The following is a 17,896-nucleotide window of genomic DNA, read 5'->3' as shown; positions in this document are numbered from 1 at the left end:
CACCCCTCCATCTTCCAGCTCCAACTGACTCCAGCAAGTGCTGAAAGCACCACTGTGGTTAGAGCTGGATAAAATGTCTAAGAAGAATCTGGATTAGGAGGGATGTAGGGAGGGACACTTTTTTCCTAAGGAGAAGCAGCATCCATCTTCACACTTCCTGCAATCTGTCAGTCAGGAACATGTTCTCTGTAATTACAGGTATTCCTGGATGGAGGGAAGGACTGGAGCAATAACCCTGAGGAAGGCCATCATGCCTTTCTCACCAGGCAATTGACCTCCTAGCCTGTTATTTAGGGCTGTCATCTAGATTAGTATCCTTACATCATGAATCTTTTACTTGTCACCCAGTCCTGGGCTGTCTGTTACAAAAAGTGGCCCAAATAAGACTTCTCAAAAACAAGCCTGCTCAGAAATACTATTTCATTCTGCTGAAGGCTCCTGTAGCCCAGGCAGAACAACATAAGTGCTCAACAACTTATTAACCACATTTCTTTTGAAGCTGTCGTGTAACTTCTCTGAAACAAATCCAACGACTGTTTCCCATCTTCCCATTCCTGAATGGGAAAAATCAGTTCAGCACAACTTGAAACATCTTCACCTGGTGCAAGTGTCATGAATTAATTTGCAAATGCCATGACTAATGACCTGGTGTGACAGCACCGATGACTGAGCTGACAGGGAAGGCAAGAAGCCATTTGGTTTGAGCAGGACCAGGCCACCTGTCTTTTGTGGAACAGGGCCCCACTCAAATGTTTCTGTGCTTTAAAGCAGTTGACTGACACATCTGTGAATTCCTGTTGGCTAAAACAGCTGGCAAGACACCAAACCTGTTTCTCCAGACTGCAGTTTTGGTGCATCTCTGTGGCTCAGCAATTGGCACCTCCCTTACAGAACAGGAAAATGTCAGCTGGGAAATCGAATACTTGGGCTGAAAGTCTGACAAAAATAGCCCTAAAGTGCAGAAATCAGTGTTCATGAGAATTAACAGCCAGGCCCCCTTGGTATCAGCTGGGCTCTGCCCTGTCAGAGGTCCATCTGGGTGAAGGAACCTCTCAGCAAAGGCAGGGAGGGGATGGAGAGACTGTGCTTTACGAGCAGAACGTGAGTCACAGAGTCAGGAACAGGTTCTGTCCAGGCTCCACTCAACTAATACTCACTTCAGCACTGTGCTCTCCCTGTGATCTACAGCCACTGGCAAAAGAAAAAGGGAAAGGGACTGGAAGCAAAGAAAGATAAAAATACATTCTTGGCAGAGGCTGTGTGTGAGCTTGCATTTAGGATGGGCAGCACACAGCATGCCAACTATTCCCAAGATGCTTTAAGAAGCAAGGTTATGGCTTTCCTTTCAGGAAGGAGAATTCCTTCTTTAATTCTTCTGTTGCTCTTGTGGAGGGGAGAGATCACCTTGTTTTCTACCCTGTTTGGTGGTGCCTAGTTGGTGCCACTCCAGTACAAATACAACAGGGAGTAACTGGAAAACTGGCACAGAAAACCTAAATATCATCATCATTGCACAGCATGAGCTGAAACCCAGGGTATCAGTACAAAGATGTGTTTGTGCTAAAAACACAACCTCCAAGTTTTTTGTTGGAGTGGGCAGCTTCAGCTGCCCATCCACTTCATCCATCCCTGATCCCAGCCCAGTGCTCACAAATAAGGAGGGGCAATGCTGGAAGGGATCTCTGAAACCTCACAGCCCACTCTGTCCTGCCTGTGACAACTGCTGCTAACATGGAATTGAAACACTTAGAAAGTAAAGGCTCTTTTGAAATGGTGGGTTTAGTTTCATATCCAGGAGACAAGTGACATGAAATGTCTGCATAGTAATAATATCAGTTAAGTAGGTTATTTTCAAAGGCACCAAGGGGAAGATCACTTTGACCACAAAACTCCATCCTCTCAGTGGAATCTCTGCCTGGCTCAATGGCTTGTAAAAATGATCTGGCAAACAAGTAAAGGTGAGTCCCACGTGCAGCCCTGGCAGTGCCCTGACCCCCCCACGGCTCCCCCAAAGTTTCCTTCACAGGCAGCTGAAAATATTTTTGGTGCCTGTAACACAGAGAATCACTGCAGTTATGTCTTCACAATATCATTCACAACTAAAGTGGAAAAACAAGGGATTTATGGACAAAGTGATTAAAGATGAAAATTTCTGCCAGTTTCATATTTGGTAAGGAATGTGCAGCAAGATATCAGTAGAATTACTATCTGCAAGTAATATACACACGGGGAAGAAAAATGTGATGCACAAATAGTATCACGTGATGGTTCCTATTAAATTACATCACAGGCAGATTTTCTGTCATTACACCTTTTGAACACCCCTGATGTGTTTAACAATGAGACTTACTTATAGGGTGTTTTTTTTTTTTAAAAAAAAGGTAAGTATTCTTCTTATGACAATGTAAAAAATAACTCCAGTGTTCTAACTCCAACCCCCAAGCTGGCTCTGTATTATTAACTAAGCCAATTAACTGCTGTACACTAAGCCCTGTGTGTATCATACAGAGCTCTTGGCTTCCAGTTACACTTTAAGCCTGTAAATTGATCTTAGGGATTGCTTAACACCAGAGCTTGTCTCAGTTTGGTCTTTCCCTCTCAGGTTATAACCTGCCCTCTGTGGGACCATGGGAGAGCTCCAGCTGGAGTCCCTGGAGAGCCCCTCATTTTGCCAACAAGCCCTGATTTATGTGACAAACACACTCATCTTGCTCACAGCCACAGGGATGGTTCTCTGTGGTATTATTTTTTGTAATCTTACCTCTGTAGAAGACTCAAGAGCTAAAAGAGCCTGCTGGTGGTCAGATCCAGGGAGACAGTGATGAGTTTTCAAGCACAGATTTTAACCCAGTCAGTGGCTGTCTTTCTAGCTAAAAAATGCCCAGAAGGGTGTGATTTTCAAAAGCCTCAAAAAGCTGGGATGGGCAGGACATGCAATCTGAGAGGGCTGTTCAAAATCTTCTGAGTCTTCCTCAACCTCTGACCTCCCAGTATCTCTTCTGAGGAATTGGGAGTTCTTCTTCTAATCTGCTTTGGCAACACTCATCTGGCAGGCCCCCGGAGCAAACTTGAAATATCTTTTGGAGGTTCAGTTCATCATTTGATCTTTCCATGGTCAGGATTAGTCATTAACCTTGAATTATCTACACTACCTACTTGCCTACGACTCCCACATTTTCTAGGAAAAAAAAAATTGCCTACAGCACTATGTACAAAACCCCAGGGGAGATGAATGTCTGCAAATGAGGGCTTGTGGCTGAAGATTTGGGGAAAAAATGCTGTGAAGATAAAATGGATCAAGGGAGTTCAATAAAAAGACATGGGGTCACCTTTTAGCAATTTGCAGCCTCTTATAACACAAAATCATTTGAAATTCTACGGTAAATATTGCAGCCCACATTTCTGCCTTGAGCCCTTCAGAAGAACAGTGTCTGCGAATGGGTTCTTTTCCACTAACTAAACATTCAGGACATATTCACACATTCCTCACTATCTACAGGGATTGTGTTACTTTTGTTCCCTTCCCAATGCTACCGTGAAATTGTTTCCCTGCTTTCACAGTAATAGCTCAGATGTGACCAAAGACATGTTTGCAATAACACTTTTTTTTCTGTTATTAAACCCATTTTTTTGAACTAGTTGTAGTTAAGAGCCCGTTCTACCACAGAGTAAAGTATCAGATGAAATCTGCTATAAAACAAGACAGCTTATCTGAAAAAATACTTGTGACAGAACCTAATCTAAAACCCCGTAATCTGAGGGTTTTATTTCTAATAGATTTTATTGAATAACTTTTGGTTTAACATACATTGTTGTACTAATGTACAGGTGAGGATAACCCCATGTCCAGTTAGCACTGGTTGTCTTTAGCACCAGTTTGTGATGCCAAAATCATGCCAAAGGCATTGAAAAGTTGGTTTTCTGAGGCACCTGTGTGAAACTGTGACTCTACTGATGTCAGGCAGAACTCAGACTGACTTGCAGCAGGGCCAGGATTTCACATGGGATAATTTTAGCAAGGAGAATTGGAAAAGGTTCCTGAGAATCAGTCATGTGGAACTGACAGTCAGATACACTTTGCTTACATCTATCAAACTCAGCTCATGCTCAAATATGTAGAAGCAAGAAAACTCTGCTTGCAAAAGGACTCACGATTTCCACAAAATACACACACTGCTGTTGGATCAACCTGACCCCACACACTTCTCAAACTCTCCACCACCTCTCTGCTGTACTGGGGTCAAAATAATCAGGTGAATCTTATTTTTTGGGAACAGGTTGGTGCCACACCCAGTCACTAGAAGGTTTGTGTTTTTGTTTTTGTTTTTGGTTTTTTTTTTTGGAAAAAAGTACAAGGAATCTAGTAGAATAATACAGCTGCTGATGTCGAAAGTAGGACTCCAAGACTAACATTCCTGTCTGATTGCCTTTATAAACAGTGCTCAGTAATTTTCCAGTACAGTAGTCATTCTGCTAACAGACTTGCCAACTTTCACTCACACAGGTTTCTTTTTCTCTTTAGTGGTTATCATTTTGACAGGTTTGTTTTTTAATTTCCCACCAATAAGATCAGCCACGGGGACAATGTTTTATAATTTACACGCACCTTGGGAAGTTCCTTCTTTTAAATGGGAGCCATTGTTTTCTCCCTCCTCCCCTCCCAAAATGAGCAGATCACTCAGTTTTAGAGGACTCAGTGGGGTTGGTGTGAGTAGGTGTCCTTTTTCCTGGCAGCTGCCTCACTACACTAAGGGACAGAACATCAGCACTCCCAGAGCCCTTCTCAATGAGTTACCCCTTCCCTCATCCATGGCTGGTGTAGCTTTGATGTGGTAACTGGTGTCCAGCTCCATTCCCTCCTTTTCAAGGAAAACAGTGCCTTTTCCTCAGCTCCCACCACAAGATGCAAACTGTGAAGAGCATTACAGCAGGCAGCAGTAGGAGTGGATTTCACCGTTCAACATTTTGCTAGATAATCCTGCTAATATTTTTTTTTTTTTTTTTTGGTGGGTTAGAACTGCACTTGGCCTGAAGAGCCTCAAACCAAAGCAGCACAGATCATTTAACATTTTAAAACAGGGCAATGGTCAACCATAAGGTTGCTGAGTCAAACACTGGTACTGGGGAAAACAGTGAAAGAAGGCAGCCTGGGTGTTCACACCAAAGCTAAGGAACCTGTCTCATGACTCCATGTGAAAACTAATGCCAAACTAACTCCTCCTCTACCAAGTCATCTTAGATTATTTGATGTAAACACATTTAGCAGTAGGCAATAAACCCTCTTCATCCTACTCTCTGTTCCCCAGCCTTCTCTTAGTTCTCTTCCAGAATTGCTCCATGGAGCTGAGTTGCTGGGTTTGCTTGAAAACATCTTTTTGTCTTTCGGTGGCTAATTAAGCACTGACTGGTACCTGCTGACCTGGAACAGGTGACTTTGTGTCCTCCCCGTGGATGGGGATCCCCATCACCTGTCACAGCAAGACACCAGCTACTCCCTCACAAAGGTGCCCAGCAGTGTCTCAGGCCTTTTGCTCTGCAGGATTTTGGCCTCTGCTCCTGCATCCCAGGCTGGTGTTCCCGAGGAGCAGCCACCAGAGCGCAGCATTCCTGGCTGGCTCGGCCGCCCCGGCCAGCACAGTCCTGGCAAATTCATTAAGCTCCAACTGATTCTAGAGATCCCACCTCCAGCTTTGGGAACTACTTCAAAATGAGCTCCTACGTGGTGCCTTCTTGGATCAGAGGGTGCTAACATTGCTATTTATGCCAGATTTCCAGGCTAAAATGATTTGAAACTCTCCCCGTGGCTGTTCCTTCTTTTTCTTTTTTTTTTTGTTTTCATGAAACCAAATCCAACACACACCAAAGATGTTCCTCAGCACAAGGCACAGACAAGGTTTTGATCTCGTGGCCATTGAACCTTATGGATGATAAACACTTGCACAGCTCCCAAAAGAGCCTGACAGCATTAATGAAAGAACAGACTCATTTGGAACCATTAAATGTCCAGCTCAGTCCCTTCAGTTCACACACAGCCAAAATGTTCCTTAAGTTTAGTGTAATTTCCATACAGCCCTGTGAGCAATTTGCTGATACTCCCAAAAAAGTCTTCCATCACACTGTTCCCCCAAATTCTACTATTTGCAAGTCTTTCACCACACAAACTAAATTCAAAACTGTTCTTCTCCCCATCTACCTGCAATGAGAACACACATAAAACGTGGTGCAAACAGACCAGAATGGGGGAGCCAGACTGATTTCTGTATTTTGTATTGGGATTTCTGTATTCTTGGGCTGTTAAACAGCACTGTTACAGGTACATGGTGGAGTCTGAAGGGAGAGGAGGACTCTCAGTCAGCAGGGTCATATGGACACACTCCATGAGCTTAAATCAGACCAGGAATCAAAGCAATGGGCACTATCACTCACCCCACACCGAGGCACCAGTATTTTGGCAGTCCCCAGCCTTTTGGATGGGCTGCTGAGGTGCTGAGCCAGCTTGAGGGGCCTTGGCTGGCTCTTACCACTGGCTTCGTTTTTCCCCCCTGGGCACCGTTGTGGTGCGTGAGCCCTTGGAGAGGACGGAGTTGGATTCCAGCCCATGGACGGAAAAGTGAAAGTGGAATAGAAGAAAGAAAGAAGGAAGTGATCCATGTAACCACAGCCCTGACCTCAGCAGCGTGCCAGCTTTTACAGAGGATTTGGAGGGCAACAATAATCAAGGACATGGTGCTAAAAGGATGCAGGATGGGCTTCCTTCAGGCAAAACTCACTGGCTGCATTTCTTTGACTAAAATAACTGGGTTTGCAGACAAAGGAAATGTGGTAGATTTAATCTGTTTGGTGAAGAAGTCCTTTTGCTGCATGGGAAATGTTTACTGGTGATATGCTGGGAAACATGGATATAATTGTGCAATTCATATGGCAGGTGAGAGCCGGGCTCTCACTCACCTGTAGTACTGCAAAGGAGTATCAGGTATGAAAGGAATTTAGATTAGTTACTAGTGGACTTCCTGAAAGCTCTGCCCTGCATTTGATCCAATTCAGTCTGTTCATTAATGACTCTGGCACAGAGAGAAGAAAAATGCTGAAAAATTAGGGAAAATGCTGACAATACAAAGTGTAGAAGCACTGTCAATACCTCAGAGGATTAGGATGTCATCCAGGAAGGTCTGAATAACCTTGAGTACTGCAATAACAAAGATAGGACGGAAATTAATAGCACAGAGTGCAAGGCTGTGTGCTTAGGGACTAATAACGGGCATTTCTGTGTTAAAGGAGGGTTCATAGGCTGAAAAAAATGAGGAGGAAAACATCTCCAATGACTGTAAGCCACAAATATGATGCAGCCATGAAAAAAAAGCAGTAAGAACTTAAAGTAATGGATTTAGCCCAGAAAAATGATGGAAGGAGGAGATACAATGGTTTGCTGTCTCATATGGCACTGAGCCCAAGGCAAAGAGCAAGGGAAGGAAAACACTGTATAAGCAAAGGAACAGAGCTGATGCACAGAAAAAAGGTTGAAAAATGACAATGACTAATTAAGGCTGGAAATAAAAGATCCTGACCCACAAGAACAGCAAGGTCACAGTGGAGCCTCCCAGTGAGGGAAGGAGCCAGTGGAGCAAAATCAGTTTATGGAAGGGAGTCTATAACATGCTGCTGGTGGAAGCAGAAAACTAACCCTTGGGTTCAGGAGGTATTTTCAAGTCCTAAACAGTGAAACTAAGGGCTCAGGTCTCCTGTGGCTTTCTGCAGATGCAGGCAGGGATTTCTGGTGTAGGAACAGCACTCATTCAGCAGGTCCCTGGATGGACTCAACCTCCATGAAAATGCATTGCAGCGAAGAGCACAAAAATCCCCAGCGTTTGCTCACCGGCCGTTCCACTGCAAGTCCAACAGTTGGGAAATTTCGTGTGGTTTTGGTTCTTTTCCTGCACTGGAGGGGAGCAGTGTCACATTCCCAGCCCCAACCATGCACGCTGAAGTTGTGTGGCCACTGGCCGACCTGTGTTTTCAGTAATAACAGCTGATGTGATCTGTGATTCCTGAGCCCGGTGCCAGCCCCAGCGCTGGGTTTGCCGCGTATTTGGGTTGGTGCTCAGAGCCCTGGAAGCAGCCCATACACACCACATGCAGGAATCCAGATTCCATCTGGTTACAGCAGGGTTTTGTAAAAAATACCTAAAGAGCTAGGCAGAGGATTAGAATAAAGAGGTGCTAATAGGGTGCAGTTGGGACAGGAAAGGAAGCTGTAAAGAATTTAATGGAAAAAGAGGGTCAAGGAACATAAAAAATAAAATAGGAAGAAAAAGAGGCACTTTTTTTTTAAAAGGTGAAAGAGTAACAATAATAAAGAATGAAAGATTCTTTTATTTTTGCCAGTTTCAACAAAACCCTTAAGAAAATTCTCTTCTGTGACGTTTAATTTCAAAACATGTCAGCGTATCCAACCAATTTTTAAATCCTGCTTTGTTTTTCTCAGATGCTGGGTTGCACTTGGAGAGTTCTGATCTTCTCCTTGGCCTCGTGAAACTACTGTCCCTGGCCCACATTATTTGGCTCTCTCAAGAGGTGGTTGAAGTTCAAAGGGATATATAATTTACAAAGCACTTTGGGATTGTGGTGGAAGAAAGACACTGTTATTAATAACGTACCCTTTTTTTCTCCTGATCACTTTATATAATGTAACTATTTTTTTTATTTTTATTACAATCTCAACAGCAACAGCTTCTTCCTCCATTTAAACAACATGATCTCAGCCCATCCCAAAGAGTTTGTAATCTGGGTCATACATGGATTGAGGGAGGAAACAAAGGGACAGTGTGGGATAGTGAATTAAAGTCACACAGCACATCCAAAAGGGAAACAGAGACTGAGTGTCCCCCGACCCAGCCCTGTGCTGGCCATGAGACCCCTCTCTAGAGATAAACACTCTGTAAGGTGATTCTCTTAAATTTTGAGTGAAAGTGTAAATGTAGTTCAAAATGCACAAAACAGAGCAGGTTTACCAGAGAAAGGAGAGCATTGTTCCTTCTTCTGAACTCAGGTGAAGGGCTTAGGTCTGAGTGGAAACGGGAAAGGACCTTATTGTAACAAGATGCTACAATAATTTTACTTGAAACCCTAAAACAAATTCAGGGCTCATAAAAAAAGCATTGACATGGTAAAAGAGAATGGTTTCTTTAAGATGTTCTTGGTCAGAGAATATGCTAAGCATGCATTTCTAATGTCTGGGTGGGCAAACGCAAGTGGAAATTTAAATTCTACAGAGGCACAGAGAATGTGCTTCTGAAAATGTTCCCAGTTAAAAGCATGTTAAGTGTGAAAGTGTAGCCTACACGGAGGGAGGGAGGGAGTGTGGTCTATCAGATCATCAGCAAGGATTCTGTGGCCTTTCCGGGTACTGAGAGCATTTGGTTCTGCTGTCACTGCTCTGGAAAAAAGGACCAACAAGAGGAACACTGTGCCAGAGCTGATTGTTCCTGGGGAGAACTCTGCTAAATTGTGGCTGTAAACTGCCTGGTAACCCCACACAGAAGAAGAGATACCTTGGAATAAGGACTGGACCTGAATCTCCAAAGGAGATTCTCCAAATCTGGTTATAGGAACAGAGTAATCCTTTCTCAGGAGGCTTTGTGTGATTTATCCTGACCTGGACAGGCAGCAATGCCATGGTGGAAGTGTGCAACAAGGAGGAGACATCCAGGGGCTCATTCAGGGTCATGGAATCCCCCTGAGAAATAGCCCTGTGGGTCTTGGGGCTATAGCAGACCTGACAGCCAGGACCTCCCTTTTCTGCCCTCCTGATAGAGGCAGAAGCTGCCCACGTCTTCTAGAGCTTTTTAAGTTGCTTTTCTTTCATCTCCACCACCTGGATGCCCTCCAGGTACCTGCTTGGCCTCCTCCAGCCTCCTCACAGTGACTTCATAAAAGGTCTAGGAGTATTTCATGGCAGGGTACAAACAAAAGCAGATGCTTTTTGTTTCTCTCTGAGAGTGACATGACAGAAATCCCAGCATCACTGGATTTAGGAAACTTCCTCATGGAAATGCCAGTTGCTTCCTCGAAGCCACTGGGAGTTTGGCTCTCCTTACACACCTGGAAGCTCAGGGGGCATCTCATTTTACCTTTCAGTACTGAAAGCTGTGTGGCCACAATATTGTACAGCAGCAATAACAGGCAGAAACTGAAACCTGAACCAGCCTGGCCTTATTGATGGATGACCTGACACTGGAGTTCCCTGCTCCAGGGCACTTTAATCAGAGTGCAGGTCTAATTAGAAGGAAGTGTGCTGTTTGTCATTTTCCCCATTGTTTCTGCAAGGAGGATTAGCTTTGTAGGAGCATTTCCCTGGCTTGTCTGAATATAAAAGATGCAACAGCCAGCAGGTTTGTTTGAATATGATTTTTAAGGTATTTTTCAGCTTTATTCTAAACTGATTTTATGTTATAACTACTATGAAAATTGGAGAGTCTATGGTAGCCTACAATGCTAAAGATTACTGCAGAGCAAGAGCGAACTTTTTTGTTAGCAAACAAACTGAACAAATTAATGTACCTTCCTGTGTTTCCTCATTTTGGCCAGAAAAGTCTTTTTTTTTACACAATGCAGATCAAAAGTAATTCAGCTAAAACTGCTTGCCAAATCAGAAAGAGAGCTTTTTATTGTTTTTAAAACTTATTACTATTAGATCCCTAATTACTCCTACTGAAGAGAAAAGCACTCCTACTGAAGAAGGTATCTAAAATGTGTTTCATCATAATTTCTTGAGTTCTTTTTTTTTTTTTTTGGTAGCACTGTTTGACAGTTAATTAGACCCTATTCTGTGCTGATTCAGGAAAGGAAAAGGTTAGATATGCAGTCACTGGACTCTTGTCTAACTTTACACTGCAAGTTGCTCTGTCTCCCAGGAGGCAGCCAAGGGGAAAAGAAAACCATCCCCAAACAATGCATGGAGGCAGCCTGCATGGAATCTGGCCTTGCTGGCCACAGATTAAATGGGCTTTGTCTGAGGTAATGAAAATCTGACCTGCTCAACAAAAGGAAATGAATATTACAGCTGCTTACTGTGGCTAACAATGTGTCCCAATGCTTTCAGACATTTTCACTGTGTTCACCAGATGGAGGCTTTGGAAATGGGTGATTTCTGAAGGGAAGGGATATTGGTTTGCAGTGGTTTTTAGCTCCTTACCGTGACTGGCAGGGGTGTGTGTTACATTTCCTGACCTGGGGCTCGGGGCGTGTCACTCGCTGGCAGTCACTGTCATTCACCAGTGTCATGGTCTTGTTAATAATTCGGGTGCAGGACACAATGGTTTTCCTTTCACCTACAAGTCAAACGAAAAAGAACTCTGAACAAAACCCTGTCAACTCCTTAACCAAAACTCAGCAGCTTGGAGCTCCCTGCTACCTCTACAAGACTGTGCCCTGCAAGCAATTTTATTCTCCACTTCTGCCTTACCGTTGTACTCTTTTTCCACCCCCCCCAGAAAAGCTACAAATCTTTAGCCAATAATTCTGCAATTGACTCCTTCACAGGGACAGCAGGTTGGGCTTTCTCTTTCTAGTGTTTAACGTGGAAAACATCTTGAAAACAATTTGCTTTCATTTCTTGTTCCTCCCCCACAGGTAGCTGTGCCCTGTAATCCCCTCAGACAGATGTGCTGATAACCACAGGACAGCTGCCTCTTGCTGCTTCCAGGCAGGAACAGTTGGGTTGAAAAGGAGTGATGGAAGTTCAAGAGAGATTAACTGGGCTCGGTTTTGTTTCACAAAGAGCTGAAATTAAATCTCCAAAGTAAGAAAATCTCATCTTTTGGTCCTCCAGATATACTGCTTTAAAAGCCCTGCTAGTAGGATACATCTCAGCATTTCTCACATAAACTCACATCAGGAGTGTCTTTCCCCAGGACACTGCAGTGTGGCCCTCAGGGCTCTGCCTTCCCCTGTGTGACCACAGGAAAGCTGGGCCACAGGGCAGCATGACAATGACCACAGGTGACAAGGAAAATGCCACCCCTCCACAGTGTGACTTTGCCTCACTGCTAATTATTTTGGTTCCTCAGAGCTTCTTTCTAACCCTGAGCCTGCATCAAATGGAGTTTATTCATTCATGACCTGCAGCAGATAATAAAAAAACCCCTCAAATTCTGTAAATAAAAATTTTGTAAAAGTCTGTTTGGAAGGGAAAAAGAGAAAAGGCCCTTCCCAGCTTGGATAAGGAGTAACAGCATCTGGCAACCAAAATAAAAGATCAACTGTCAAGCTACCACTGGTAGGAGCCATGGTTGGCAGACACTGATTTTATTCAAATACATAGTAAGCTTGCAACAAAAAATAAAGCCACAAACAAATCTCCTACTCATTCATGTGAGGATTTAATGACTCAGAAATTATTATTTTAATGCATGAGTAAAAGTGTCTATTTTAAAATGAGTTCTATTTACGGAAAAAAATAAATCCATGGTTTCAGTGCACTGAGGGCAGTGAGCCTGCAAATGTGAAGATGAGCCCTCTTTCCTTCTGTCACATCATATCATAAATAACTGGGACTGCTGGTGAAGAAAGACTGGCCAGAATGCATGGAAACGATCTGTTTTCCTCAGGGAATAACCTACTCCTTCCAGCACTGAAAATTCAATGGACAGTGGCTGACAAACCAGTCTCTGGTTTCACAGCATCAACTCCCCTCAGGGTTTCAGCAGATCTGTCTCGGCACATCGGAGGGATCCTGTGAAAACTGAGCTCTGCCGTGTGCTCCCGGACTCCCAGCACGTCCACCCTGGGACTGTCACAGCAGCACTGCCCCTGCTCCATCCCTGGGCAAGGAGGTGTCTCCTGGTGAACGTGCCTGAACACCTGGGAAGACTCTGCTCCAAGAACGTGACGGGGGTTTGAGATATGGGGCTGCAGCAGCGCCTTGAGCCACCTGAGGAGCACAAATCCAGGTGCAGCTCCAGCCTATGGTGAGGAGCCGACACAGCAAGTCCCTGCCAAAATCCCGGGTGAAAATTAACTGTAGGGGATGGGATGAGAGCTGGGAGAGCTGGTGAGAACGAGCTCTCATTTGAGTTCATTATGACAACATCCATTCCCATGGCCAGTTTCCATCCCCCTCTCTGATGCCTGGTGTCTGCAAACCCCATACAGCGAGTCCCACCAAGCTTCCCAAGATCCCTACCTCCTCCACACTGCACACTGCATCCTTCCCATCCACTGTGTGTCCAGATGTACAAGGAATCCTGTTGCTTTTCTGGCTCACTCCTGTTTTCAGCAGTATAGTTTACAGGAATGGTGTATTCATAATGAATCCCATAATTCTGGTCATGAAACAACAGCACCTGGTTCGGCAGGAAAAGAAAGGCAGTTACAACACACTGTACTGGGAAAGCCAACAGACTGTGGAGACAGTAATGCTGGAAATGCTGGCTCAGGCCAAGGTTTCTAAAACATAAAACATAAAATATACCTTGTGAAAGGCAACCAAATCTTTACCTAGAAACCTGAAATTACAGTGGCATCGGTAAAACAGGGCACTGCGGGAGCAACAACTGCTTATGATTTGTGAATATTTAAAACAGCCATGGAGATGTCTAAACCTGAAATTCAGGGCAGAACTCTAAGCCTTATGTGCAATCAACAGGCCACTGACTACCCAAAGAGAAGCAGTAAGACAACAGAAAGCATTAAATCAACACTTTTCATACAGCAACTATTTTAATGAGCATCTACAGAGTTAACACATCTGAAAGGTCAAGGTGATCCTTCTCAGAGCAAAAATAGCTAATGCAAAAAAAGTCACAGATCTCCTGGGAAATGTGGCACTCACAGTGAGTGTGACTATTGCTGCTGACAAGCTGTGGCAGCAGGATTTTATTGCCTCAGAGGCCTGAGGATGACGAGGAAGAGCCCTATCATAGAGCTGCTGGCAGCACGTATTTTCATAGCCTGCGTATTGCCAGAGGAAGGTGAAACCTGCTTCCAGCAGCAGGCTATTTCCCATGGAGTCACATGTGATGTCTCCAGTGTTATTACTCTAAAATTCACTATTAACAGAGGAAGAGAGAAAAATGCTTATTTTTTCACCACAGTCAGATGAGATTTCTGGTCCTGTTTTGATTTACATGTTGGGCTTTGTTTGGATCTCACTTTCACTGGCTTGAGTCAGAAGTGACTAGAAAATATCCAGTGGAGTGTGAGGTCCATGGAATCTGAGTTATCACACTATTAACAAATGCCACAGAAGTACTACTGTAATGCTGATGCTGTGGCTTTAGACTTACTCACACTTATTATCCCATAATTTCAGCAGCAGCATTAGACAGGTGAATTGTGCTGGCTTTTGACACCCACTGAAATGGAAGCAATGCCTTACCCAACAAGATATTTTAAGCAGGGCTCTCATAAGTGAAGCAAGCAGCTGCCCAATTAAAAAAGACAAATTTGCAAATGCTATTTTGTCCCAATAGTAATTGTTTCCCCTTCAGATTTGCACAAATCATTCCTGCTTAACCAATAATCTCACTAAAGCTGTCAGGTGCTTGTTTAACCACATAAATCACTATGTGATGATGTGGCAGCCTGCATGAGCACTGGGGGTGCACTACAAACTCAGCACCCATGAGCTGCTCTACACCCTGGGCAGAAAAAAGCCTCTTCCAGAGGATGTGGGGAACAAAGATATGCTTTTGCTTCAGCTACAGAGGGAGCCTTACTACCAGGACTGAATACTAGTGCTCATCATTACAATTTCAAAGATAAACGTTGGTTTTTTAAACACAATTCAAACACCAGGCAGAGGCAGAGAGCTCCAGTCCTGCTCTGGCTTTCCTGAAGTGCACGAGATACAAACAGCTTGTTCTAAAGAACTGAGCCTTCAGCCTTGTCTCAAGATTCCTTCTGCTCTGGGAGTGTTTGTTGTGAGAGCAGGACTAGCACAGGCCTAGTTACACAAACATTAATTTCTCCAAGAAATCCACTTACAGCAATGCACTTGGAGAAATGCCTCAAGTATTAAAAACCAGCTCCTAAAAAGAAATCCTTATTATGTCAATATGGGTGCAAGACTAGTGAATCTAAAGGCCCATATGAAACCAATTTCATGCAATTTTGTAGCCATGTATAATTGGGGGGGGTGTGTACGTGGGGATAATTGGTTTCAAATGCAGGTCACAACGCACTGACTGAAGCTTCTGGCTCCTTCTCAGCCCAGTGTATTCCACCACTGTTTGAACAACAGTTTTCTATTTAGGGGGAACTGGTAACCATCCTGCCTTTCTTGTGTTGAAAGAATGAAACCCACTACCCCGTATCAAGGAAAAGATTAGTATCTGATTTGAAGCAAAGGCTTCATCTGTGCTTTGTTTACCACTGGCAGGGATTTTAAGCCACATGTTTTTTAGTGGTCTGGTAATTTTTACTTTCCTCATTTTTAATCATTTCTGTGAGGGAAGGTGAAGAAGGAACATTTCCTCTGCTTATGTTTGCTGAAAGTGCCAGTCTGTACCTGGAAAGGTTCTCCTGGAGAACCTCATAATCACTAGTTTCTTATGTTAGCTACTTACTCCTTAACAGAGGGGACCTGAGTATTTCTTTAAAACCAACACTATACTGATGCTGAGGTTCACAAAATGCTGATAACCAGACTTTACTGCACTAGACCTCAACCAAGTCATGCCCCAGGAGGTTCCAAGAGCTGCCAAAGGAACCCTGCACAGCATGTTCACAAACGGTACCTGTGCAACTCCTTTTTCTCACAGGGGGTTAGGAAGACCTTGGCAGTACAAGATACTTTGTCAGAGTCCTGGTTTCAGGAGGGAAGACTTGTGTTAAGGCCAAAGTCAAGCAGAAGCTGATGTTTCTGGTGATGAAGAAGGTGCCTGTACACACCTCCTTTGTGTGGGCAGACTTTGAACCATGTGGCCGAGTCAGGAAAGTGCTGGTGTGCCCAAACCTGCCCCCTGACCATTCCAGCTCTTGGAATCCAGCTTTACACTGGTCTGTGAACCTGGTAAACTCACTCATCTGAGAAAGCAAAGACAAAACACCCCATGTTCCTATGCAGCATATTTTGACACACAGAAAGTACTGACAAAGTGGTGTATAACTATTATTTTTTGTGTGTGTGTGAAAAGCATCTTTGGAGCTTTTCAAACTGGGTCAGGAAACGTTGCACAACGAACACCAGCAAGCCAAAAAAATCAGGTGAGGAAAGGGAGAAAATGATTTTTAGCAGTGCTTACAGATGGCCTTCAGTGAATAAATATGACAAAAAGTCACAAGGAAAAGAAACAGCACAGAGAAAAATGCAAGTGGATAAAAAAGTAACAGGAAACAATGAACACATTAAAATATTCCGTGTTTCTAAGCAAACCTTGCTATAGAAACTGCAAAGCTTTTTGCAGACTTTCAACTAGGAACACAGATAAGAGACAGGCATCATCATTACAGCTGTCTTATAGATGACAACATTAAGGTTACACCAGTGTTAAGGGCCTGGCCCATGGGTCACCCCATCACCCACAGTGACAGCTCTGGGACTACAGTCCTGCTCTTCTCACCCCTGTGGACTTCTCACTCCTGTTCTCACACAGCAGCCATGAGGGTGTTTATAAAATGACAGCGTTAACAGAAGGATTATGTTGAACATTAGGGAAAACTTTCAAAAAACACCTTAAATTACATACAACTGAAAAAACAATATAAAGAAAACAAGGAACATTTCTGTGTGTAATTAAGTCACTACTTAGATTCGAATTCACATGTATCATCTGCACATGCTAAATATGCATGTCTTCTGTTAGAGAACAGTGTATTAAAACACAGAATATATTCTGGCATAAGACGAGAAGGTATTTCAGCAAATATCCTTTTATGTGTGTGATCAGGCATGTCCGTGAAATAAAAAAGGTCTCTGGGAACCTACATCCTCTGGAATGGATGTGTCACATAGTGTGACACATTACAGGGGTATCCTGTACTGGACATGAGTTTACTGGGGCACTGAATGTTCTCCCAGGACAGAGCATCACTTATTTTGAAGTAGGGAGCTGGGATTCTCCAGCCTTTGCAACAAAAAAGAGGGGCACTACAGCATAGCTTGAAAACACTGTGGTGAGGGAGCAAACAATCAAAATTTAACTTTCAGCAAGGACATAAACCCTTTACGTTGCATCATTTAAGAAACACAAACAAAGGATATAAAGTTACCATCAAGTGCAGTGGTATTTTAGTTGGTCCTTTGGCAGAGATTTTCTCCCACAGACCCCTCCGCACGTACCGGACAGTAGTGCCTGCGATCTGAAACTCACCGGGAAGCTCAATTTTCCAGTCGCTGTTAATGGATCTCTTACTGGAATCTTTTAGAGCTGGAATGAACCAAACACCACGGAATGAAAGGCAAGCAAATTTGTAATTGCAACACAGGCTATTGAGTCTTTGTCTGAGGCTACCTGGAGCACAGGATGCAGTAACTGCGTAACAGATCTGAGTTTAAATTAAAAGAAAATACACTTTTAGGTGACTCAATGTGTCTAACTTGGATATATTCTGTATTTCGGTTGATGAAGGTGTTTCAAGCATTAACATAGAATTCATAGATCACTTATCTCTAAACTCTCCTTCCAAATGCAACAAGACAACTCTGCAATTTAGTTCCCAAGCAGATTTTTTTTTTTTAGTTTCCAGCTTTTGAGACGGTATTTTCCTAAACTTTCCTTGAGAAACAGATCAGTCAAATCTCCGTGCTGATACAAGATTTGCAAGTGCAAAATACAAGTGATCCTGAGTTTGTGTGTGCTCCGTAATTCAAACAGTGAACATGTGAACATTTAACTGTCAAAGATGTAAAGAAAAGCCAGGTTACAAAGCAGAGGCTGGTCAGTGGACAGAAGGTGAA

General features: G+C 43.5%; 1 protein-coding gene across 1 annotated transcript in view; it reads right to left on the bottom strand.

Moving 5' to 3' along the window:
* The window catches only part of ADAMTS17 (ADAM metallopeptidase with thrombospondin type 1 motif 17), a 165,563-nt gene that overhangs the window by 25,695 nt on the left and 121,972 nt on the right, over positions 1–17,896 (bottom strand). The window contains exons 17-19 of the mRNA XM_027714826.2: positions 17,209–17,366; positions 13,181–13,340; positions 11,192–11,327 (exon numbers count right to left, since the gene is read on the bottom strand). Coding sequence (XP_027570627.1) covers positions 11,192–11,327; positions 13,181–13,340; positions 17,209–17,366 — 454 coding nt within the window. The remainder of the gene's footprint in view (positions 1–11,191; positions 11,328–13,180; positions 13,341–17,208; positions 17,367–17,896) is intronic.

Source organism: Pipra filicauda, unplaced genomic scaffold (genome assembly GCF_003945595.2).
Source record: "Pipra filicauda isolate LSUMZ 115617 unplaced genomic scaffold, ASM394559v2 scaffold70_size2993248_pilon, whole genome shotgun sequence".
Taxonomy (NCBI): Eukaryota; Metazoa; Chordata; class Aves; order Passeriformes; family Pipridae; genus Pipra; species Pipra filicauda.
Note: the sequence above shows the minus strand (reverse complement) of the source record. Positions and strands in the feature narration are given on the sequence as shown.